Consider the following 24,347-nt stretch of genomic DNA (forward strand, 5'->3'; position numbering starts at 1 on the left):
TTTCTGTCTGGATCAAGTGCCATTCTGTGACTTTGGCTAATATGCCTTATTTGGTATCGACTATCGTGATACTTAACCTGGTATCGATATCAAAGTCAAAACTGGTATTGTGACAACACTAATTCTGACTGACTGTACAGAATCTAATGGATGAGGATTGGAGGGCAATTTGCTCAAAGTTCACCCAGTAACTGGCCCTTACAATATAGTGCATTCGGAAAGTGTTCAGACCCCCTGACCTTTTCCACATTTTGTTACATTGTAGCCTTATTCTAAAATTGATTAAAAAAAAAAAAAAAACATATACACACAATACCCCATAATGACAAAGCAAAAAAAAAAAAAATGGAAACATTTTTGCACAATAAACAAATACCTTATTTACATACAGTACCAGTCAAAGTTTGGACACACGTACTCATTCCAGGGTTTTTCTATCTACATTGTAGAATAATAGTGTAGACATCAAAACTATGAAATAACACATATGGAATCATGTAGTAACCAAAAAAGTGTTAAACAAATCTATTTTAGATTCTTCAAAGTAGTCACCCTTTGCCTTGATGACAGCTTTGCACACTCTTGGCATTCTCTCAACCAACTTCACCTGGAAGGCTTTTCCAACAGTCTTGAAGGAGTTCCCACATATGCTGAGCACTTGTTGGCTGCTTTTCCTTCACTCTACGGTCCAACTCATCCCAAACCATCTCAATTGGGTTGAGGTCGGGTCGAGTGAATCAAGCCATTAGATCTGTGGAATTGTGCATAGAGCACCAAGACAGGATTGTGTCAAGGCACAGATCTGGGGAAGGGTACCAACAAATTTGAGCATTGAAGATCCCCAAGAACACCGTGGCCTCCATAATTCTTAAATAGAAGAAGTTTGGAACTACCAAGACTCTTCCCAGAGCTGACCACCTGGCCAAACTGGGCAATCATGGGAGAAGGGCCTTGGTCAAGAAGGTGACCAAGAACCCGATGGTCCCTTTGACAGATCTCCAGAGTTCCTCTGTGGAGATGGTTGTCCTTCTGGAAGGTTCTCCCATCTCTGCAACACTCCAACAATCAGGAATTTATGGTTGAGTGGTCAGACAGAAGCCACTCTTCAGTAAAAGGCATATGACAGACTGCTTGGAGTTTGCCAAAAGGCACCTAAAGGACTCTCAGACCATGAGAAACAAGATTCTCTGGTCTGATGAAACCAAGATTGAACTCATTGGCCTGAATGCCAAGTGTAACGTCTGGAGGAAACCTGACACCATCCCTACGGTGAAACGTGTTCGCAGCATCATGCTGTGGGTATGTTTTTCAGCGGCAGGGACTGGGAGACTAGTCAGGATCGAGGCAAAGATGAACGGAGAAAAGTGCAGAGATCCTTGATGAAAACCTGAAGCAAAGGTTCACCTTCCAAAAGGACAACGATCCTAAGCACACAGCCAAGACAATGCAGGAGTGGCTTCGGAACAAGTCCTTGAGTTGCCCAGCCAGAGCCCGGACTTGAACCCGATCGAACATCTCTGGAGAGACCTGAAAATAGCTGTGCAGCGACCCTCCCCATACAACCTGACAGAGCTTGAGAGGATCTTCATAGAAGAATGTGAGTAACTCCCCAAATACAGGTGTGTCAAGCTTGTAGCGTCATAACCGAGAAGACTCGAAGCTGTAATCACTGCTAAAGGTCTCTCAACAAAGTACTGAGTAAAGCATCTGAATACTTATGTAAATGTGATACTTCAGTTCTTTTATTATTTTGCAAAACATTCTAAAAACCTGTTTTATGCTTTGTCATGATGGGTTATTGTGTGTAGATTTAGGGGGGAAAACACTTTAATCCCTTTTAGAATACAGCTGTAACAAAATGTAGAAAAAGTCAAGGGGTCTGAATACTTTCCAAATGCACTGTATAGAGGCAGAGCTGCACATGAAGAGAAATGAAAAGAACAGACTGCTCTTCCTCTCCTCCAGGTCTTTTAAGGGAGTATGTGAGCACTCTGCTAGGTGCCAGCCGAACTGAAGCATGCTGAGGTCTTAACCAATACAGCACATCTTTAGTTTGCTCTGTGACAAATCTGCCACATAATTATTCGTTAAGCTTTCCTGAGATCAAAAAGGTATGAGCACTGTGTAGGGGTCTGTATAATGAAGATGATTACCGGTGCTGTTCGGATACTCTTGTTTTTTCCAAAGCCCTCTAACAAGATGATGCTATTCATTTGTCACGTCACTCGTGCAGCAACGATATTTATATATTTGTAAGGGTCTACCATACACCACAGGTTCCCACTTCTGCAGTGACGGTGCTATTCATTGTGTCTCCATCACTTAGCTGTGTTTCTGTTTCTCTCTTCTCCCAGGAGCACTTAGTTGGCCTGAGCAACCAGGGGTTGGAGAGTGGGGCTAAACCCCTGCTGGTCAAAGACCAGATTAAGATCAACAGACTCGAGAAACAAGCTGAGGAATTCCTCAGTGCAGTCCTCTACAAAAAAGGTAGGTCTTTACAAGAACAGTTTTTGTTACATACCACATCCTGTGTGCTTGTGTTACAACTATTTCTGTAAGATTGTATATTGAAATTCTAGCAAGAATAGGCTATGTCTGGAAGTGGGCCTTATGTGTTCTTAGTGACATTTGATAAAACTGTTGCTATGGTTGAGATGGCTTCCGCTCACGGGCTAAGGGTCAACCCTCTCTACAGATATCTTTGTGATATTATTTTCCCCTCTCCCTCCCTCAGATGTCCCCAGCTTCTCGGACCTGCACATTCCAGTAGTGGCTCGGGAGATAATGCAGAGGATGATCCGCCAGTTTGCTGCCGAATATACCTCAAAAAACAGCTCCTCTTCTCAAGAAGTCCCCTCTGCCCCCAGCCCTGCTACCCAGGCCCACTCAGATCAAAGCCTGCCACCTCCTCCCTCGCTGCCCCCTGCTGCCAGCCTTGGTGGTACTGCGACATCCTCCGTACCCAGCCAGAACCCTGTCCTCTCCAAGCTGCTTATGGCCGACCAGGACTCGCCTCTTGACCTCACTGTCAAAAAGCTTCCGCCACAGCCTGTAGAACAAGGTAAAACCAGCAGACGCACTAGGTCTGGTATTACACTGAACCAGCAGACGCACTAGCTCTGGTATTACACTGAACCAGCAGACGCACTAGCTCTGGTATTACACTGAACCAGCAGACGCACTAGCTCTGGTATTACACTGAACCAGCAGACGCACTAGCTCTGGTATTACACTGAACCAGCAGACGCACTAGCTCTGGTATTACACTGAACCAGCAGACGCACTAGCTCTGGTATTACACTGAACCAGCAGACGCACTAGCTCTGGTATTACACTGAACCAGCAGACGCACTAGCTCTGGTATTACACTGAACCAGCAGACGCACTAGCTCTGGTATTACACTGAACCAGCAGACGCACTAGCTCTGGTATTACACTGAACCAGCAGACGCACTAGCTCTGGTATTACACTGAACCAGCAGACGCACTAGCTCTGGTATTACACTGAACCAGCAGATGCACTAGGTCTGATTGTAGATTTTATATAAAGTAACCTCTTCCTCACTGTCAAGAGGATGCCGCCACAGCCTGCAGTACAAGGTACCGGAACCAGCAGATTCATTACCCTACTGTACTGAACAAATCCTACACACCCATAGAGAATGATAGAGGCCTCTAGTGGCCAAAAGGTTGTATTTGCATTAGCAGGGTCATTGAGGGCTTCCACCATTTTAATGTAGTCAACTGGTTGGGACTTCCAACTTCATTGGCTGATCCCTCCTGATGACCCTGTTGTAGTCATGTCCAGCTGGGTCATAAGGAGGGATCAGCCAATCGTGAAGAAAATTGACTATTTTAAAATGAAGATGGCCTCAATGGTGCTACCCATGCTGTCACAGCTGCTATAATGGCTCAGATACAAAGATGAGTCCTCTCTCTCTATGTGCACACCTGACAGAATGGCTCTTGCTTTCTAAGTTACTAAACCTTATGTCCTGTCCCTAGATGGAGTCCTGGACCTGTCACTCAAAAAGGGACGGGCCAGAAGCAGCATGTCATCGCCCCACAGCCCTCACCTTTCCCAGATGTCTACTCTCAGAGGGTAAGACCGATTTTCCTGTCACCTCTTTCTACTTTCTGTAGGGCTTTACCACAACAAACTCCCCAATGTGTCCAAAACAAAAGTTTCTAACTACAGGTAGGAGGTCCTGAAAGGATTGTCACCAACCCCGGTCCTGGACAGCTCCAGCCTGTGCAGGGTGATTAGACTGTGTGACAACATTTTAAAGTGATTTCACATGTGCATCTTCAACAAACAAATCTTGAAGGAGATTCTTTGGTATCAGGAAACAACATTTATTAATTCCTTAAATACTCAATAAAATGTAGTTAATATTCCAATGGACTGAAGAAATAAGTGAAATAACCCCTAACCAATAGAGCTTCATATTCTGTTAATCACACATCATGTTCAATGGTTTACATTGACCAAGCCTTCATTTCAAACTGAAAAAAGAATTTGAATCTTTAATCCAGTGAACTCTGTATTTTGCCCGAGGGCAATTCCTCGTGATATCATCACGCCGTGGTATGGACATTAGTGCATTTGAAATGGAACACGGCATAATGAAATTTTGATTAATTTAGCGCCAGTTGCTCCACCCTCTAGCTGCACCCCTCTCTTGAGGAGGAGGAGGAGGAGGGAGGGAGGGAATCAAGCTGCTTGTGCTGTTGATCTCGTTCAGATCGTACAGCTCTGTACTCAATGCATATATCCCCTCATGCAGCCCCCATCTTTGATTTGATATTTAAAAGTTGAAATGGCAACTGGTCGGAGGTGAAGGGAATATTTAAAGTGCGAAGAGCAGACGCATGTCAAGTCATAATAAGATATTGTCTTACAACTCTAGCGGCCGTTTTGAAAAGGGCACTCTTCTATTTGTCCGTGATTATGGCCTCTCCTCGCAAATTGCCATATCACTAATTAATTAATCACTCATGAATTTAATGTGAGAATTTTCAATCAATAAGATCTGCTGATTTTTCTATCACACATAACAGTACTGTGTGAAAGTGCCTTGTTTGTGTTAACCTTGCAGATAAGTATTTCCGATGTTTTCTTACAGTAACAATATTTCTGTCAGGTTGATATTGTGAGGGTTTATGTGAAATAAGTAGCCCTATAACATCCCATACTGATGGCTTACTCTTTTATTGCTGTGCTTGTTCAGTGGTAACGTCACTCGCTAAGGGCTATACATTAGCATTAGTCATTTGGTAACAGTCACCCTGCTCTGCTATTAAACACCAGACTGCTTTACTGCAATGACCAACATTGCCCTATCAGCCCTATCCTCCCTCTCCTGCCCTATCCTCCCTCTCCTGCCCTATCCTCCCTCTCCTGCCCTATCCTCCCTCTCCTGCCCTATCCTCCCTCTCCTGCCCTATCTGGACAGGGCTGGACACATTTCTCTTTCTTTTTCATTGGATTTCATTTCTTTGCCCTGCATATCCTTTTTTACATTTATTATTGTTATGTTGACTGACGCATCATTTGTAAATAAAATAAAAAAAATGCAAAGCCAAAACAAACAACCCAAATAAACTAATTCCCAAACATGGCTTTTTTTGTTCTTAAAAGGAGCACACACATATATAATATAATATATATATATATATACACTTGTTTTTTTTTGTTTTTTTTTACCTAAGCAAGATAAAGTGATGTTACCTAAGCAAGATCATCTAATAAAGGAGTGGCCAACATCCTCCCTTCCCCAACCCATCCTCCCCTAGAGAGAGAAAGAATAAAGCACTGTGCAAGCTCTGCTTACACCAAATTTCCTTCCATCCAATCAGGCGTTCCCTGAGAGCTGACGGACAGGCCGGGCTGCCTATGAGGAGCCTGCAGGATGGGAGGAGGAGGGAGAATTTCGGCCACTCCGCCCCTTTAAAGCCCACCTCGCCACTCGGTCATGCGCCGTACATCAAACAGGAAGTGAACCAGGATTCCGACACCGAGTTGTCTCCCAACCAGAACCACACCTCCAGACCCTTCGACCACCTCTCTCTCTCTAGGTATGGTTCTCCGTCCTGGGCCTCCAAGACCCACTTCGGGGCCCTCTTGAAGCTCCGGGCCAACAGCGGAGCCGGGGACCACCTCAAAGACCTACCGAGCCTGCTGGAGGCCGCGGGGCTCTTCAAGTCCCCCTCCTGTGGGAAGGCAATCCTCCAGGAGGCCCGGAGAGACCAGGGGCTCTCCCTTTCTCACTCCCCTCCCGTCGACCTCAAAATCCCGCAGGTGCGAGGCCTAGGAGGCCTTGGGGTGGACCTCTCCTGGGGCTCTCTGAGCTCTGATTCCTACAGCCTCCCTAGCCCCCACTGTGAGAACAGCCTGGGGAAGAGGCTGAGGTCCATCCTGCCCAAACACGGTCGCCGGGGAAGCAGTGGAGGTCTGGACGGTCCTGGAAGAGATGGGGAGTACTGGGGTTCATCTGACGCAGACCGCCCTGCCTCTGGGGGGCAGTACCCTACCTCTGACCCTGAGGCAGACCTCTGCAACAAGCAGCCGAGGAAGAAGAGGGGAAGATACCGTCAGTACAACACAGAGCTGCTAGAAGAAGCTATAGAAGTGGTTATGGGGGGGAAGATGAGCGTGTCCAAGGCTCAGACCGTCTATGGGATCCCTCACAGCACTCTGGAGTATAAAGTCAAGGAGCGCCTTGGCACCCTGAAACACCCGCCCAAGAAGAAGCTGAAGCTGATGAGCCACATGGAGGAACTGGAGGGTACGGAGGCCCCAGAGGGCAAAGAAGCTCCTGATGCGCCCCTAGACCCCCAGGAGTCGCTGTGTGAGGGGAGACAGTCTCTGCCCAGAGAAAATGGCAGGGAGCTGCTCGGCACAGGCCTCTCACCAGACAAGTGATTTTATTAGGATCCCCATTTGCTGCTGCCAAGGTACTTGTTGATGACGCAGTACTTGTTGACGATGATGAGATGTTTTTACCCAGACCAGGTAATCGTTTGCATTTGTCAGACAGTGGCAGTGACTGAGTCTATATAGTACACAAATAACCTGTTTTTATATGTTGATTTATTCCAAAAGCACTTATATTTACTCTGGTCAATCCTCTGAATCAATCTGACCTATTCATCTTAGGTCTTTAATTGTTTTTAAATATTTATAAAGCCTACTATGTGGCGGCTGTTCAAGTCAATCGGACACTAAAGTGTCTCTCTCTTAACTCTTTAGCTTGCCAATATCCCTAGACATTGTTTAAAACAATCCGTATTTGAAATATGTTTTGGTAGTTTTTATGATTGTGCTGCCCTTTATACAATACAATATTTTAACGGTTCAACCTAAAACACTGCTTTAGATACGGTGCCAACATAATCCTAAGCAGTACCCTAGTTATTACAGCACTTAGACCAGCGGTCTCCTACCATGTCCTGGAGAAGTACAGGATGTAGGGGTCTTATTCTAGCCCAGCACTAAGACACCTGGTTCAATATAAACAAGGCCTTGGTGGGCAAGGGATTAGCTGTATCGTGTGCCAATGCTGGGCTGAAACACAAGCCTGCAGACCTCTAGCACCCAGGTTGGCGACACCAGAACATGTATTTGTTTGGGTCATTAGCATGATGCATGCGCAGCCCTCAACATGTTATTGGTTATGTAGAATCAAGGCTTGTTTGTATTTTAAACTCCCTATTAATATTTAATATAAATAGGAAATTCTTATTTATTATTTTACTTTGTGATCTTGAAGTCAAATGCTGGTGCACAGAACCTCTCTCCCTGTCACTGTTTAGCAAATGCACACCTGAGATTGAATAGACCAAACTGCAGCAAAAATAATATGCGGTTGCAAGGATGCATGCAACCATTGTCTACTACTGAATATCTTAATGTAAAGTTTGTTTGTTTGTTGGGAGAACAGATTCCCCTGTCCACAATTTCACCACCTTCTTAGTTACCAACCAAACCTCAGAACTAAACTCTCCAAAAGCACGCCAGATTACAACCACTCCGATATGTCACATTCTGCGGTTGTAGGAAGAATGGAACATTTTGTTACTTGTGTTCACTCGTAGCCTTCACCACAACTCAGGATAATGTTTGTGGGGCTGCAGTACTTGTCAGAATGCATATCTCGATCTTTATCAAAACTGTATATACTATGTTAGATATCTATACACAAACATACCTCTCTGATAGATATATAGCTTACTTATTTCCATGCCTCTTGTATCATCTGAAAAAGGGGAAATCTAGTTTGTACATCCACAAACAGACATTTTTGGGCGTCTTACCATTGACTGATATGTGCACCAACCTTTTCAGGTGTTCTCACATCCTACCTTAACCGATCTCCATAGAATTTATTTACCATTTGAGCCTTCTGGACATTTTTTAATCTTTCAATTTGAATCTGAGCACAACAAACTTCAGGTAGTGTCGTTACATCTAGGGATGACTGTCCCTACTTAATAGAAGGTAAAGACAAGGGACAGGTGGAAATGTTCATTCTTAAACTTTTCTTTTTTATCTTAACTGTATTCCAAAAATTCATGATTTTATTTATCTTTTCCTGATCATATGTTAGATTGCAGCTTTATAGTACCTTAAATTGATGCGTCTCAAACAGGTTTTCACCATGTGGCACATAACACTAAGGAAATGATGTGGAGAAGTGTACAATATGCAGAAGCATAGATGGTCCGTTGCAGTTTCAACATCATGATGCTCTTAGACGACATCACATAGTTCCACCAATGCCATATTTGTTCCTCCATGGTAATACCGACCAATAACTGTTTATGGAAATCTCAGAATTGTACACCAAGTTTACCTACCTAATTCTAGAATCGGAACTAGAATCCAAATGCTCATCGTAAATAGAATGCTTGAGAGCAGCAACATGGCGTCTGGCTGTGAATTTGTCCAAACTACTGAGTATATATGTATGCTACTACTCACCCTATCAACAGTTATACCTCAGTACATTCCAGAATGTTGGATCAAGCCCCTATGGTCCTTGTATCAGGATTATATTACAGTACTTTATTACTGTCATCAGACAGGTTTTATTAGTATATTTCTTGGAAATCTTTATAGATAAAGACACATTAAGATGTTTTTTCTCCTTCTAACTCTTAACCCAGTAAGTTCTTATGCAGCATTCTTGAGACTGGGCCAAAATCCTAACTTGAGATCCACACACACATTGCCGACATTCATGTAAATCGTAAATGGGTTAGATGTAAATGAGACATTTACACAAGCATTTGAATTACGTGTGTTTATCAAGTTGTATTTCGGCCTACGGTGAACACATAGCTATAAACTCTTAATAAAGAGATTATTCCTAAAACTTCACTATCACATGAAATGCAGAAAACAAGAACTTTCCTCAGGCAAGGCTGGCCATACAGTCTCCTTTTCAGGTTTAAAAAAAAAAAAGGTTTAAAAAGGACAATGTAGCATTTCAGAATCTCGGTGACATGTCCTTTAGTCTTGTAGGTGGATATAAGGATGGTGACCACTAATTGGTGTTAATTTAATTCCTACTTTTAAATGTACATTGTATATAGATGGGTGGGTTGTTTAGCAACAAAACTGATGCGTGCGCAACTGTGGAGCGAAACCGGCAGGGTTGGCTTAGAATCAAAGGATTGTTGACAGCATGGGAACTATTTCCTCCCCCAAGTCTTTATTGAAAACATAAATAAATGTGCACAATGAGCACTTGTCTCTCAAATACCTTGTTATATGTTGGTTAGCTAACTAGCTCGTTTTTGCCATATTAGCATAGACGTGAAAAGTCAAAACACCTCAAAACAAGACCTGGTATCAATAACAAGATACAACAAGCCACCTCCAATTCCCCACATGGCAGCTTCTTGTCACTGACTTCTGCCCCATTGACGCACGTGCATCGTTTTTGTGACGTCAGCTAACCCGTCTATATGCAGAATCTTTTGATGACCTTGCAAACTAACTGTGATCAACATGAATAGCCATATATAGTTAACCCCCAAGACCAGGCATATGCTTCACAGGAGTTACAATAGATTTTCTTTTAGTTAATTTTATTGAAATTGGTAATTGGCATCTTTTGTTTGAGGGTGAGTCCATTTAGTAGCGGACGGGCCACAAAGAAAAAAGTAAAGTAAATTACTTTAATCGGAGTAAACTAACATTTTGAGTTGCAAGGCTTTTCTGGGTTACCTTGGAGCCTTGGTCCTAGGTAATTGCCTGCCATTTAAAAAAATACATTGCCATTTTAAGTCCAAATACTGATCCAAGGTTACACTATTTGGAGAGAAACAATTCCAGGATAAGTTTTTACAGCTCTGTTTTTTTTTATTAGCATTTTGCATGCTATCCATTCTTGCATGATACAAAACAAGTGAGACTCGTGTTAACACCACGTATGGAACCTGTGATGTCTGTCTTTAATGTTGAAATAACACACATCTACAGTAGCAAATCTGTTGGTTTCTACTACCTCATTTCTAGAAAAGGACTGACCCTCTTGTCAAATAATTACAACTTTGAGGCAGTGGTGTACGGATGTAGCAACATCCCATAAACACAAGCCAGGGATATGGGCAAAAGCTCTCTTGCAGTACAGGTTGATGTGCTTAACTCTGCTAGATATTTGTTGACTTGCTGCTTTAGATATATGCCATAATCTTGCTATTGTTGTCATCAGTTTAGTGATTTGCCGTCCATGACCTATCAGGTCCATTCAGCTATGGAATAATTGATGTTTTGAGATGACTTGAAAATAACTTGGCAAAGGTTGAAATGAGCAAAAATGATCTTGGATAAGGCGGTTCTATGAGACTACTCAAAATGAAGAACTGGGATTTATACCCTTTTGTGAATAATTCAAGGTTCCGTAAAAGTTTTGTGCACCCTGCTTGACTCTATGTTAAAGGTGAGGAAGTTTTAGATGTACTGTGGTGATTGGTTTTTCTATGTTAGGTAAATGTTTCTACTAATGTTGTGTTTTTGAGTATCTTCTAGCCATTCTTCCCAATTAGTCAGAAATTTGATTCGAACCTAAACACTTAATAACACATCGATGACACTCAACATTTGCAGACCCTTCAAGTCAATGTGATGATTTATCTTGACATGATAGATGTTGTAGTTCTTTGACTCATGCCATATTTAAGGAGAGGACGATGCTTCTCGTAACTTAAATAGCCCTGAATGTAAACAGTTTTAACACTAATTCTACCAAACTATACTCAGAGACAGATTTTACAGATACATATATAAATCTAGTTGAGTGTGTGTGTGTATACATACAAATAAATATATTGCTTATTGGTATATAGTAGAGTTATATTTAGCTCTTATCACAGATTCAGGGAAGTACAGCTGAGATGTCAAAACTACTTTCTCATTTTCCATTCTGTTTTGACTGGATGTTAACGAGGTTACGTCTATGGTTTCCATAGTAAAAGCGGTCTCTAAAAAGGACTTTGATTAAAGACAGTGTGCACATACAGTATGTGTATAGTATACTGCAAAGGTGTGTTTGGGGTTGTTGTAAATGTCAAAGCTTTGTCTGCTTTTTAGAGTTTATTTGAATAGCAGTGGCACTCCTGAGCGCAGACTACTGTTCTGTAATATTTGAACGTATAAAACTACTTCTATTAATGAAATTGCTGATGACATTTAAACTTAAATACCTTTTTATATTTAGGAAAATGTATGAAGGAATTAGATTTTGCATGATTGCCGGTGTGTGGATTGAAGGCAGCACGTGTTGTATTGTTGGCTATGTGAAGTGGAATTGGTTGAATCTTGTAGGTGAAGGATTCGTTGAAAACACGGAAGTGTATGCAAGGCAAATTATTGTCACACAGACAAACTTTGAGACTAGAATTCTTAGTCAAAACCGGCCATGATCTATACAGTGGCCTACTTTAAGATTTGTGTAACTAACTCATATATACCATGTGTTCTTAATGTTTGCTAAATCATTTTTACTCCCTCTATGAATTCTAAGGTAAATAACACGGGAGCATTTTTTTTTTTTGAAAGTGTTTGTGAAATATCTGTCCCTTCTGTTCTTGCTGTCGTTGTCTCTTGCTCTATTTCTGCTCGTCTCCCCCGTCCTTTTTGTTGAGAAAACACATGTGAATTGTCATGTACATATTCATATTATCGTGGTCAGATATTAACTCCCCAATTTTGAAAGAAAAGTGGAGAGAGAGAGAGACGGAAACCCTCAGGGACAAAACACACACCCCTCACTCCTTCAGGTACTGTCTATACACTTAGGCATAGCAGGGATTTGAAGTCCTGTAAACAAAATCCAACATACACCAAAAATGGGTCAGATACTAGTTTAGGCTAAACCGTGGCTGTTTCAGTTTAGCTTTTTTTTTCTCTCTGATTTTTAAGTTGCATGTGGATTGTTTTTTGGCTTTTTGCACAATTATTCTTTGACTGAAGGTGGTCCTGTGTTTGAGCCAAAACATCCAATTTTATCTCTGTAGTTTTTTATTTTTTATCATTTTAAAACGCAATGAATGTCTATGTAAACTCAGTTCAGGTAAGATGTTTGCCAAACATGTTTTTTTAAGCTGCATTTATGTCTCCAGCCCACAGTGCCTCAGACACCATAGTTATCACACTGCGTTGATAATTAACTACTGTTTAACAGAATACATTTGGACCTACTCTCTGAGCATCTGTGGAAAATGTGAATCCTTGAAGAGAAAAAAAAATGCATTCAATCATCCATTTTGCTCGGCCTAATTTAAAAACTGGTGTAGATTCACACTGCGTTAGTCAAACCTCTTCCGATTAACACAATTATTCTAATGCAAGTGCAATGTATAATTTATTTTATTTTTTAAATTGTGGTTTGTTGGGAAGATTTATTTTGTTGGATGTTCTCTTTGAGCAATCCTTTCTATTACGTCGCTCTAAGCCCTTCTGACTCAGAGCTCTGCTTGGTAGCCTATATGTTGCTACTTATCTTTGGTTTGACAGCTCTACGGCTTTTAGATTAAGACTGTACTATATTGAGTCTGTAATAGCAAGTTATTCCTTTTCAAACGTTTGAAAGCAGCCCTTTTTAGCCCTATGCTGTGGTCTAAATGGGATGACTTGCAATGCTTGGGACATTACACTTCAAACATAGAGGACTGAGGGACTTTTGAAAGAATTATAAAAGAGAAAATATTTCATATAATCTTATTTCCAGCTTTCGTGTCCTATAAGCAATTCGGTTTCATATATGAAATACCTAATTCAGTAGTCAAGGCAAAAACATGAAATAAAACTGTTATTTGTTTGGTTTATGTAGTCAGATGCTCAGATAGCAGGTACACCTAAATCTAACTGGACCTCATTTCAGTAATTGCCATTTACAGTTTGGCAGACTCATAATACTTACATTTTTCTACTGTAATTTATGAATGTTTTTCTTTTTGTACTATGTTATTAGAACTTCTTGGCTATGGTCAATTGTCTTTCTAGTAGAGAGGACTTAATCAGTAAGTTAATTTGATTGCACTAGTACATTTTCCAATTTTGAATGCAATTTTGATTTGACAACTTGACTAATAAAATATGCTATGTAATCTTTGAAGTGAAGTGGTTATTATCTTGATTTTATGTATGTTGCATTGAACCTGGGGCACCAATGATTAATTGTCTTTGTGCATGTGTAAGAATTTACTCAATGTATCCTGTAAGGAAAAAACGCCATTTTGAAAAAGATCAGCTGTAACAGGTCATTCACTGGACGAAATAATCACTTTTCAAAATCACCTATTCTTCTAATAAATGTTATTGTGAAAATGAATTCTCTGTCGTCTTTTTCAACCAGAACACTTTTAGCATAATATTTAAAAAAAACTTTCAAGTAAAAAAAAATGTGCCACTAAATGGTGGATGAATGTGCCCTGTGTGCAAAACATTAGGAACACCCTCCTAATATTGAGTTGCACCCCCCTTTTGCCCTGAGAACAGCCTCAATTTGTCAGGGCATGGATTAAAAGGTGTTGAAAGTGTTTGTAATGGTTCCACGTTCATTCTATAGATTAGGTGTTCCCAAGTGCAATGCAGTCGGGGGTACGCCAAAAAAAAGTGTGATTCATGTTTTTTTTCTTCACATTTTCAAACAGTCCATTTATATTTTCCAACGGGGCTATACACTGCCAAAAATATAATTAAGCCATCTAGTGTTCAGCGAAATAACAACATAATGTAAAATACAGGTAGCCTAGTCAAATAATTAACATCCAATCACATTAACCGAATTCCACTAACGGTCCGTATGTAGCCAATCGTAGCTGCTGCTCATGTTGGTATCTGTACTGATGGCGCAAAAGCCATGACGGAGACATAGTGGAGTGGTAACGCGCGTGGAAGCAGTTACTCCCGACGCCACTTGGGTACACTGCAGCATCCACCGAGAGGCTCTTGCTGCCAAGGGAATGCCTGACAGCTTGAAAGATGTTTTGGACACCACAGTGAAAAGGGTTGACTTTGTTAAAGCTCATGTATTTTCTGCACTATGCAATGATATGGGCAGCGACCATGTAACGCTTTTCCAACATACAGAAGTGCGCTGGTTATCAAGGGGCATAATATTGACACGTTTAAAAAAAATTGAGAGACCACTTTAAGCTCTTATTTACTGACCATTTTCACTTGTCTGACCGCTTGCATGATGACGAGTTTCTCACACGACTGGCCTATCTGGGTGATGTTTTTTTTCTCACCTGAAGGATCTGAATCTAGGATTACGGAGACTCTCCGCAACTATATTCAATGTGCAGGACAAAATTGAAAAAATCTTCTCTCTCTGCATTAACAAGGACAACACACAGGTCTTTCCATCATTGTATGATTGTTTTGTGTGCAAATGAACTCAAGCTTACAGACAATGTGATATAGCGAAGCACCTGAGTGAGTTGGGTTCACAATTACACAGGTCATTTACCGAAATGGATGACACAACTGAATTCGTTATCCCTTTCATGCCCTGCCTCCAGTCCACTTACCAATATCTGAACAAGAGAGCCTCATCGAAATTGCAGCAAGCTGTTCTGTAAAAAATAAATTGAATCAGAAGCCACTGCCAGATTTCTGGATTGGGCTGCGCTCAGAGTATCCTGCCTTGGCAAATCAGGCTGTTAAGACACTGATGCCCTTTGCAAACATGTACCTATGTGAGCGTGGATTCAAGGCCCTCACTAGCATGAAAACTAAATACAGGCACAGACTGTGTGTGGAAAATGATTTAAGACTGAGACTCTCTCCAATACAACCCAACATTGCAGAGTTATGTGCATCCTTTCATGTACACCCTTCTCATTACCCCTTCACCATTTTTGATGATCAAATAAAGTTTTATATGTAAGATGGCTAAATTAAGCGAAAAATTATTGATTATTCATATTTGTACCCTGGTCCTATAAGAGCTCTTTGTCACTTCCCATGAGCCGTGTTGTGACAACTCACACTTATTCATATGTTTAGTAAATGTATCATACAGTGTGTGTATGGCAGGCTTACAATGATGGCAAAAAAACATTTGAGAGTGCGCTGACCCTGGTGCTAGAGGGGGTACGCAGCTGGAGGTTGATTGTTTGAAGGGGTACGGGACTATAATAAGTTTGGGAACCACTGCTATAGATGAATGGATAGAATTTTAGAGGATATCCAGGCCTGCTGGAAATGCTGACATGGACAAGTGAAATCAATGTTTGGTTTAGGTTTCACTAAAACTGAACTGAACTGAACATTGACTTGTGGATCAATTGCTGTTCCCCATTTTTATGATTTTTTTCCTAGCACAGACGATACATTTTGTGCATACATTATGATGACATTTGTGACATTTTTATTAGTTTTGGACATCGTCAAGGGTTTTTTCGGCTGTGCGGGCAAATTTTGTTTTTCTCTCCAGGCAAACCAAAGTTGATAGCCGAAGTCAACGCCCCGTAGTCGGCGATTGGTCAGATGCAAAAATGCACACACCGACAGCGTCATTGCATTTTGGTACACCAGAATTACATTCATTTCCAATGAAACGCAGTGGTTGCCTTGCAGCATTGTGTTGCAGAGGCAGTTGCAGTGCATTCTGTGTGCTGGATACGTTGGATTTATCGAACGTAGGTGTCAAACTGTATGTGTGGACCACTTGACAGAAATGGTAGCAGAAGGTGAATGTTGAACTTGTGTTGCACACACATCCAGATGATGCTGCGTACCATTTTGCACAAGGACACTGTAGGTGTGTTCGAAGCGTAAGATCTGCTTGGTAAAGTAGTCAAAATTAATGACCGATTTTGTTAGATTAATTCAGACTATTTTGCTGAAGTGTATACTGGCTTTTTAAGGGAGTATGCGAGCACACTCTTTCGGCTAACCAAGCTTGGAAAGCTGCCAGCCGAACTGAAGCATGCTGACGCCTTTAGCGTTTTCATGATAACATTGAATACTTTATTAATCTCCATAGGGAAAGTGGTATGCCTTAATGCATTTATCCCACTGTATGACAACATTTTAAGAACCTATAGCTATCGTAACTCTCATTATGGTCCATGTGGTTATAACCTGACTTATTTTTTTTCTTTCTAATTGTTTCCATAAAAAATTTTTTATATGCTTTTGGAAAATGAAGCCTACATTTATATTCATGACATTAAATATAAACATACTTGTACTGTTTGTCTTGCAGTGAATGTCTGGAGCTGAGTCCAGCGAAGGCCAGGGACCTCCAGTCCACTTCGACGCTGGACCAGTTCATGGCGAAGCTGTGTCTGCATCACCAGAGGCAGATTGTCGATGCTCTGGGCTTCCTACAGACAGAGGTCTGTATAGGCATTGCTCTCATTGTGTATTTTCAATTCAGTACATTTGAATAGATCATTTCTGATTGCCTTTCAGGGACAATAACTAACAAAACACGACGCAGATGCCTAATACATTAACAAAAAGATACAGCCTGGAAGTTAAAGAGACTAAGGCTCTGTGGCGTGAATATGTTTTGTCTATGTAATAACTAAGTTATGGTAGTGAATAACCTCATTGTTCTCTTTGTTATAGGTCAAGGCAATATCCTCCTCCAGCACAGCACCAGCCTCTGCCTTCAAAACCTCTTGCTCAGTCAAGCATGGCGTCCTCCAGGGTCCTAGCCCTGAACCCTGCCTGGAGACCCTGGAGAAGGGGAGGACTGGCCAGAAACTTCCCATGGCTTCTACTCCCAAAGGACTGGTGGAGGGGGGAGAGACAGTTGGTACCAGGAGTAGCAGGTTGGCAGCCCCAGAGCAGACCCCTGAGACTGATGTGTCTAGAAATGTATCTGGGGCCGCTGGGCCAGCCTTAGATCTCCGTAAATCTGGCCCAGGGGAGTCTAAGGCTTTGGCAAACCTTCTCAGAAGCACAGAGGACGGTGAGAGTAAACCTCTTAGTGACCATGCTCCTCTAAAGATCAAAATCATGAAGTCCAGCAGCCTGGCTAATGGTAAGAAGCTGTCCTGTGTGCTCACCACCTCTCTTCCTGCTCGCGCCAGTACTATGGATAAACAGCAGGGCAATTCTGACTCTTCAATCAGAGCAGATAGTTACAGCGATGGCCTCAGCTCCTCTGTGAAAAGGCACAATGATGTTAATCATCCAACAAGACAAAGAGGCTCCTTTGGTCGTACCAGAGATACACTGGTCAGACAGAGTTCACCCCAAAAGACCCCCACCATCATACCCCCAGTTTCCCCCAGGACAGCAAGGAAGACCTTGAAGGGGTCTTCCTACCATCGGCCTAGGGACTCTTCTTCGGTGTGTCCGTTTGTAACCGACCCTGATCTCGGCCACTGCGACATTGTCTACATTGACAAACCAATCACAGACTGTTTCCAGAAATGGCAGCACCGTCGGCTCCCGCGACACAACGCCAGGAAAAGCACCAGAGGTCACATGTACGTGGAGGAGATGTGGGAGCTTAAGACTGTCCGTACATTAGCCAGAAAGTCCGCCCGCAACTATAGTGGCAACTCTCTCACTCCAATGCCAGATCTCAACACTCTGGTCACCCCTAAACAGCTGCCTGGCAAGCCTGAGGGTGTACCTCTTGTGGATATGCCCTTCATTGGAGGTATTTTGGAGACGGTCAGTCAGAGAACTCCCTCAGAGCATTCAGCTGAAAGGGAGTTTGCTGGGGATGTAGAGACTGCAGCAACATCAGCCAGTGAGGTGGAGCTAATCGTTGAGACTAGTCAGACAGACCAGAGTCAATGCAAAGAACAGACTGCCCCTCCATCTCCTTCACAGTGTCCCCCAGTGGAGAACGAGCAGAGTGCAGGGACAGACTCAGAGCAGCCAAGGCTGAGTGTAGCACCAGAGGATAGTCTAGCTCGTACTGTGGTCGAGACCGCACATCAGGATTTAAACAGTGTTATTAATGACATCGTTTTGAGTGAAAGCCCAGAGCAGGTGGTGATGGGGAAAGATGTGAACCCATCACATAAGACATCAGAAGAAGCTGAGCTTGTCCAGGATCAGCTGCAGAGTGTGCCAGAGGGCCAGAACGTAATCTCTGAAACCCAACAAAAGGAATCTGAATCCCTGAGCCCTTCTACAGAGAGCACTGGAAACAAGGAAGAGAATGAGGTAGTGAGTGCAGGTGCAATTGATAAAGAACAGGCCGAGCCACTGGAACCTCAGAGTCCAGTTGACCAGAAACCATCTGAGGGCTCTGGAGGAGAAGTTTGCACTGAGGTTCCCACAGAGAGTGAAAGGATGGAGGTGCAGGAAACAGGCAAGGTTGAACCAGACTTGGCTCCAGGTGACGGCAACAATGTGCCTGAAGAGAAAAAGACAGATGCTGATTCGTCCTCTAAAAAGGCAGATGAGGCAGTTGTGAAACAATCACCTCCAAGGTGTTCTGAAAAACAGGGTATTCCAGCACGGGTGATTCCTTCAAAGGTGAAGGAAACTGCAGTGATTGAGACCGAGAATATGATTATATGTGGATATGTGAATGGTAGACCTATAGCGCAGTCTGACAGATGTTTGCGTGAGCGGACAGCTAAAAACACCCCAGAGTCTACTCCTACGAAGTCTAAACGCTCCACTAAGACCTCTCTGAAACAATCCGAGAAACCTTCTGAGAACATGCCAGAAATTCCTCAAGTCTCACTCCCTCCAGCCGAACTGATCAAAATCCCTGTGTCCAAACATCCCACAAAAACCTTTAAAGCTAAAGCAACTCAGAACCTGCCTGACACGAAGACCCCTGTGGAAGCGAGCCAGATCACATCTGACGCAAGGACCCCTATTGCCCCTATAACAGCAAGACTGAGCATTCCTGACACTCCTCCAGTCGCAGACACACCAGTCGACTCCCCCAGGAACCCTGAGCCCAGACACCCGCTCAGATCAGCCAGACTGCAACAGCGAGCAGCTGTCGCCTCGCCCCCCCTCCCTGTCGCCTCGCCCCCCCTCCCTGTTGCCTCGCCCCTCCTCCCTGTCGCCTCACCCCCCCTCCTAGTTGCCGTTACTTTCATTGTCCCCCCAGAACCATCTACCTCCCTCCCACTCCCCTGCATCAAGTTTAACCCTCCCCTCCCCGTTACCTCTCCTCTTCTTCCTATCGTCCCCAGTGCAGTCACCCAGAGCTCTGAAGAGCTGAAAGTTGAAAGGGCTCAGCCAGCTCCAAAACCCAAACCCAGCAAGACACAGAACACTGCAGTGGAAACTAGGGTGCAAACTAGACCAAAACTCAGGTCGTCAATGGTGGTAGTAGCAAAGGAAGTTGAAGTTGAAAAGGTTGTGAGTCTGGAAGTTAGCAATGAGGTTTCTGCTCTCACAGAGGGTACAAGCATTAAAAAGAGTGAGGCGCAAGCACATAGTAGTCCACTAAGACACAAAATAATTCCCCAAAAGGATGGAGAACCAAGCAAATTGGCTCCATCTGAGGGAGAACCAAGCAAATTTACTTCCCTGAAGAATTCAGAGGAACCAACTTTGCTGAAGAAGCCAGAGGCACCAACTTCAATGGATAACAAAATTCTATCTTCCATCAGCAGTGCTTCAGACAAACCTGGGAGAATGCCATTGAGGAGTGAGAGTAGTAAAACTGAAGTGGCCAGCCAGTCCATTACCCCGTCGGTGGAGAACAGAAAGTCCGCTTTGAGAGTCCAGAGGTCACCCACGTCCTCAACCAGTGCTCCAATCACAGCTGAGAAAAGGAGTGGAGTGGCATCTCCCATGAGGCTGAAATCCCCAGTGAGACTCTCATCACCCATCAAGGTCAAACCTGAGAGGACAATCAAGTCTCCACTAAGGGATTCTCCTTTGCTGGTCAGTTCTCCTCTGCCCTCCAGCTTAGTCACTCCTTTCCTCTTGCCCAAACTGGAGGCCCCAGTACAGTCTCGACACAAGTTCCTGGAATTACTAGACATAGAGGAAAACCAACAGAAAATATCTACTCTCAACACCAGGTTCGATAAGATGCATAGAGGCTGGGTCCAGATAGACAAAGAGGGACAACCAACGCCCAGACACAAGAACAAGGCAGACAGACAGGCAGCGATATGGAAGAGCAAGCGCCGGGTTCGCAAGCCCAAGTCTTCGGATCACCAGAGGTACTCCCTTGTCCAGATGCTTTTCAAGAATGATTTGGACCTAGCCAGTATCTGCCGCTGGTACATGGAGTCAACAGAAACCCAATCAATGGTCATCGTAAAGAAGGTGAACACACGTCTTCCCTCTGAGACCCAGCTGCTCTTCCCCGGTATGTCCCAAGGGCTGTCCAAAGGGGTCTTCCCTAGCCTGCAGGCCGAGCGCTTGAAGAAACACTTGAAGAAGTTTGCCATCGCTTCCCCTGTGAAGAGCAACCCTAAGAGCCAGAAGCTGATTGCTAAAGCCCTGGAGCAGGAGGTCAGTACAAGTACGCCCAAAGGGAAGGAGAAGAGAGAGCTGACCACGGCCACCCGGATCTCCACCAAAGCCTATCTCTCCTCTGCAGAGGCACAGGCAACCGACGGCCAGAAGGCCTCAGCGAAGGCCAAGAACCCAGCCAGTGCTCGGATCCTGCGGAAGTACTCCAATATACGTGAGAAGATGCAAGGTCAACAAAGCTCCAAGAAGCCAAAAGGGGCCCCAAGAAAAGAGCTCAAAGCTTCCAAAGTCAAACCCTCTAAAGCCCCAAAGACGAAATTGGCAAAACCAACTAAATTGAAACCGGCCGCTGCCCAGAGGCAGAAATTATCTGTTTCTGGAGATAAAGGTGTGAAGGAGCCAAGTGTAGTCAAAACAGAGCGAGCGCAGTCATCTCCTAGTAGAAAGACTCCAGCAAAAGCTGCTGTCCAGGAGAGATCAGTCAAGACTAGCAGCAGCAGTAGAACCTTAAGAGATCTCAGTAGGAAAGGGAGTGCATCACCACAGAGGTCTACCCAAAGAGCGATGACACCAAAAGCACAGAAAAACACCCTTGCTCCTTCCATCACCCTTAAAACTGAATCAAACAAACAGCAGGTTGGAGCAGAGAAGGCAGAGGTGGAAAAGAGACACTCTGAAAGTAGAGTATCTGAGACTAAAGGCGCTGAAAGTAAAGGTGCTGAGAGCAAAGGTGCTGAAATTGAGGTTGAGTCTCAACAGAACATGGATGTCAAAACGCCAGGCTCTCCTGACCAGGTACTCACAAGGTCACAAAGGAAGATGGAGGCCACTCCATCCCCCTCAATCTCTCAGAGTGCAAACTCTAAGCCTGCCACAAAGAGATCAAATGAACCAGCTCAGAGTGAGACTCCAAAGGCTGCCACAAAGAGAAGCCAGGAGAGCACACAGAATCCAGCCAAGCGGACCAGGAAGAAATAGCTAGAAATAGCTACAGTAGTGTGCAGAAAGAATGTAACAGCCAAGCTGGTTATATTAAGGGGGGGAGCTTGGCAATGCCAACACTTTAGATAAGCTTCAAAGGCAAAATGCAAATGGTGACGGGAAGATATTTAAAGTCTAGTGTGTTTGCTGTGTTTTCTGAGAGGGTTCCGATCAGACCAGTGTTTTTATACAGAGGCAAAACTCCATCTGGCCTCTGCTTTGGTATTGTGTAATTCTCGCTAACTGGGCTGGAGATTATTTTATAAGGGTATATCTGCATTGGAAACATGTCAGACATTTTTGGTTTGATGCTAGGTTTATTAGTTATTCAGACGACAACATACCATGTCCTCAACCTTTTTGTTTGGCCTAGTGTTTTGTAATGATCACAGAACTCTCTATTCCACGCTTTCATTTTTTTTGTGAGGTTTAGTAATAATGGCATGAAAACATCAGTACCATGTTGCTAAAAACAAATATTGATTTTCTCTGACTGCAGCACAGCATGGCAAGCCAATCGTTCAATTTAAATTAGCCCAGGTTTCACTTGAACATCACTCTTAGATCTGTAGCCTATATTCATCAATGTCTCCAGCCCATCTCGTGATCAAAGAGTTGTGCGAGTGTGTGTGACTTTTTGTGATCAGGTGCCTTATTCATCAGATGTAAAGTAATGTGTTGCTAACAGGTGAAGCCTCTTATCTGGCCATTGCACAGACATGTACTGTAGGAGGAGAAAGGGAGTGTTCTAGATATGGATTTGGTGCAGTTCTGCACACATTGTGTCATGTTGACGTGGTCCTTCAGAACTCTTCTCCGGGTTATTGTATAGAGCTGGTCATTGGTGCCGACCTGCACGTCTGTGTATCTTCATGCACATCTGTGTATCTTCATGCACAACTTCCCTCCATGTGTTCAGTCCCACATGTTCCCTATTCTCCTCTGTCTTCCTGCTATAAACCCACTCTGCTTCTCATCATGTACTGTTTATTTTGAATGTGTAAAGAAGCATCATGGTTTATTATTCTAATGAGTTATCTTTTACGTGTCTTTGTTTCGTTTTAGATTCTGGGGTTATTTCTGTTCCTGAGCAGTAGCCTTATAACTGTTGTTATCGTAGCTGTGTTTAACTTTCAAAAACTGTCCGAGTTGTGTTTTGAAATTTAACAAGTTATTTTTCTTTGCAATGCATGTGAGATATTAACACCTGCCTCACTTGTATCTCTGATCCTGTCCCTTATATTCTCTGATTCTCGTTAGTTTAATGGTGACGTTTTCCCTCTGGTGTGATCATTACATGCTGTTGCATGTGCTTTAGCTACCTGTAGGGTTTACATTTAAATGCTTGTTTCTCGTCTTTCACCTGTGCAACAACAGCCCACTCTTGAAGTGCAGTATTCACCTCAACTATTTGTTATTAAACATGTATTTGTTTGTTCTTTTTGAAAACGAGCTTTTGTTGCGGAAACTTCTTTAACTAAGACTATGCATGCATGTTACCTTTCCTCTCTGGGTCTTGTACTGAATGAGCATTAATGACAGTTTTCACCTGTTTTGGAAGGGGGTCACTTTAAGGTCTGCTGTTTGAGAGCAGATACCAGGGAATGATGCTACAGTACATAGAGCCACAGGTTATATCTAATTTTAGATGCGTATGTTTTGCCCATACTTTGTGAGCTTGTACGGTAGGGTGTGTTTGCCTGTTATTTGGACTATATTGCTGTATACTGACCCCTGGTGACCATATATGAAAATTGTTGGAGAAAAAAAGTGTTTGTAAATGATCAGTCTGTACTATATCCCAATGTTACAGAAATAACCTGTCTGGCATGTTTTATTTTTGTGTATTTTATTTCTCAGATTGTTATTTTGTTTCAGGAAGACGTTTTCTTGATGCTTCCATACTTCAGCAATAGCCTGACCTCTGTTTTGTGTCATAAGAAAGAAGACATTTTAGGACAGTGTTATTTTTATTATGGTTATTTCACTTTAAAAGTAATAATTTGTAAATGCAAAAAGGTATAATTCATGTTTTATATTGTTATTTAAAAAAAACTCTAGATAAATGCATACAGTAGATCTACATGAAGCAGTCCACCAAATATCAAACTTGAACATGTTTTATTCTTTACTGTGGATATTTATAGCTTGGGATTCTGTATATTGGAAAATAAATAACTGATGTATTTGTGTTAATCCCAATAATGAGACATATTTTAAGTTAGTGACTTTGTATTCTTGCTGGAGTTGATATAAAGATGTTTGAATTGTATATTTTGTGTCATGCTTCGTTTTTCCATCTTCAGTGATCTTCAGTGGCTTTCACTAATCTACATTCTGAGGTTTAACTAAAACAACTGTATTCCTCACATTATCAAATCAAAGTATTACTTTCATATGTTCATCATACCATCATGGAAATACAATTAACATTGCACTGTACTCTTCCTCCAATGTACCTTCATGCTTTGTTTAAAGA

The 24,347-nt window shown here is 42.7% G+C and overlaps 1 protein-coding gene across 3 annotated transcripts in view; it reads left to right on the plus strand.

The window, feature by feature from the left end:
- Positions 1 to 24,140, plus strand: part of LOC106612867 (ligand-dependent corepressor) — a 46,537-nt gene extending 22,397 nt beyond the window's left edge. For 2 of the 3 annotated variants that reach the window (XM_014214463.3, XM_045722682.2), the window contains exons 4-8: positions 2,355 to 2,487; positions 2,735 to 3,061; positions 4,006 to 4,102; positions 16,728 to 16,860; positions 17,096 to 24,140. In XM_014214463.3, coding sequence (XP_014069938.3) covers positions 2,355 to 2,487; positions 2,735 to 3,061; positions 4,006 to 4,102; positions 16,728 to 16,860; positions 17,096 to 21,865 — 5,460 coding nt within the window. In that variant the 3' untranslated portion in view covers positions 21,866 to 24,140. Of the gene's footprint in view, positions 1 to 2,354; positions 2,488 to 2,734; positions 3,062 to 4,005; positions 4,103 to 5,859; positions 13,838 to 16,727; positions 16,861 to 17,095 lie in introns of those variants that run through there. The other variant, XM_014214472.3, reaches the window with a different exon arrangement.
- Positions 24,141 to 24,347: the final 207 nt, after the last annotated feature.

This window comes from Salmo salar, chromosome 01 (assembly GCF_965601325.2).
Source record: "Salmo salar chromosome 01, fSalSal1, whole genome shotgun sequence".
Classification (NCBI taxonomy): Eukaryota; Metazoa; Chordata; class Actinopteri; order Salmoniformes; family Salmonidae; genus Salmo; species Salmo salar.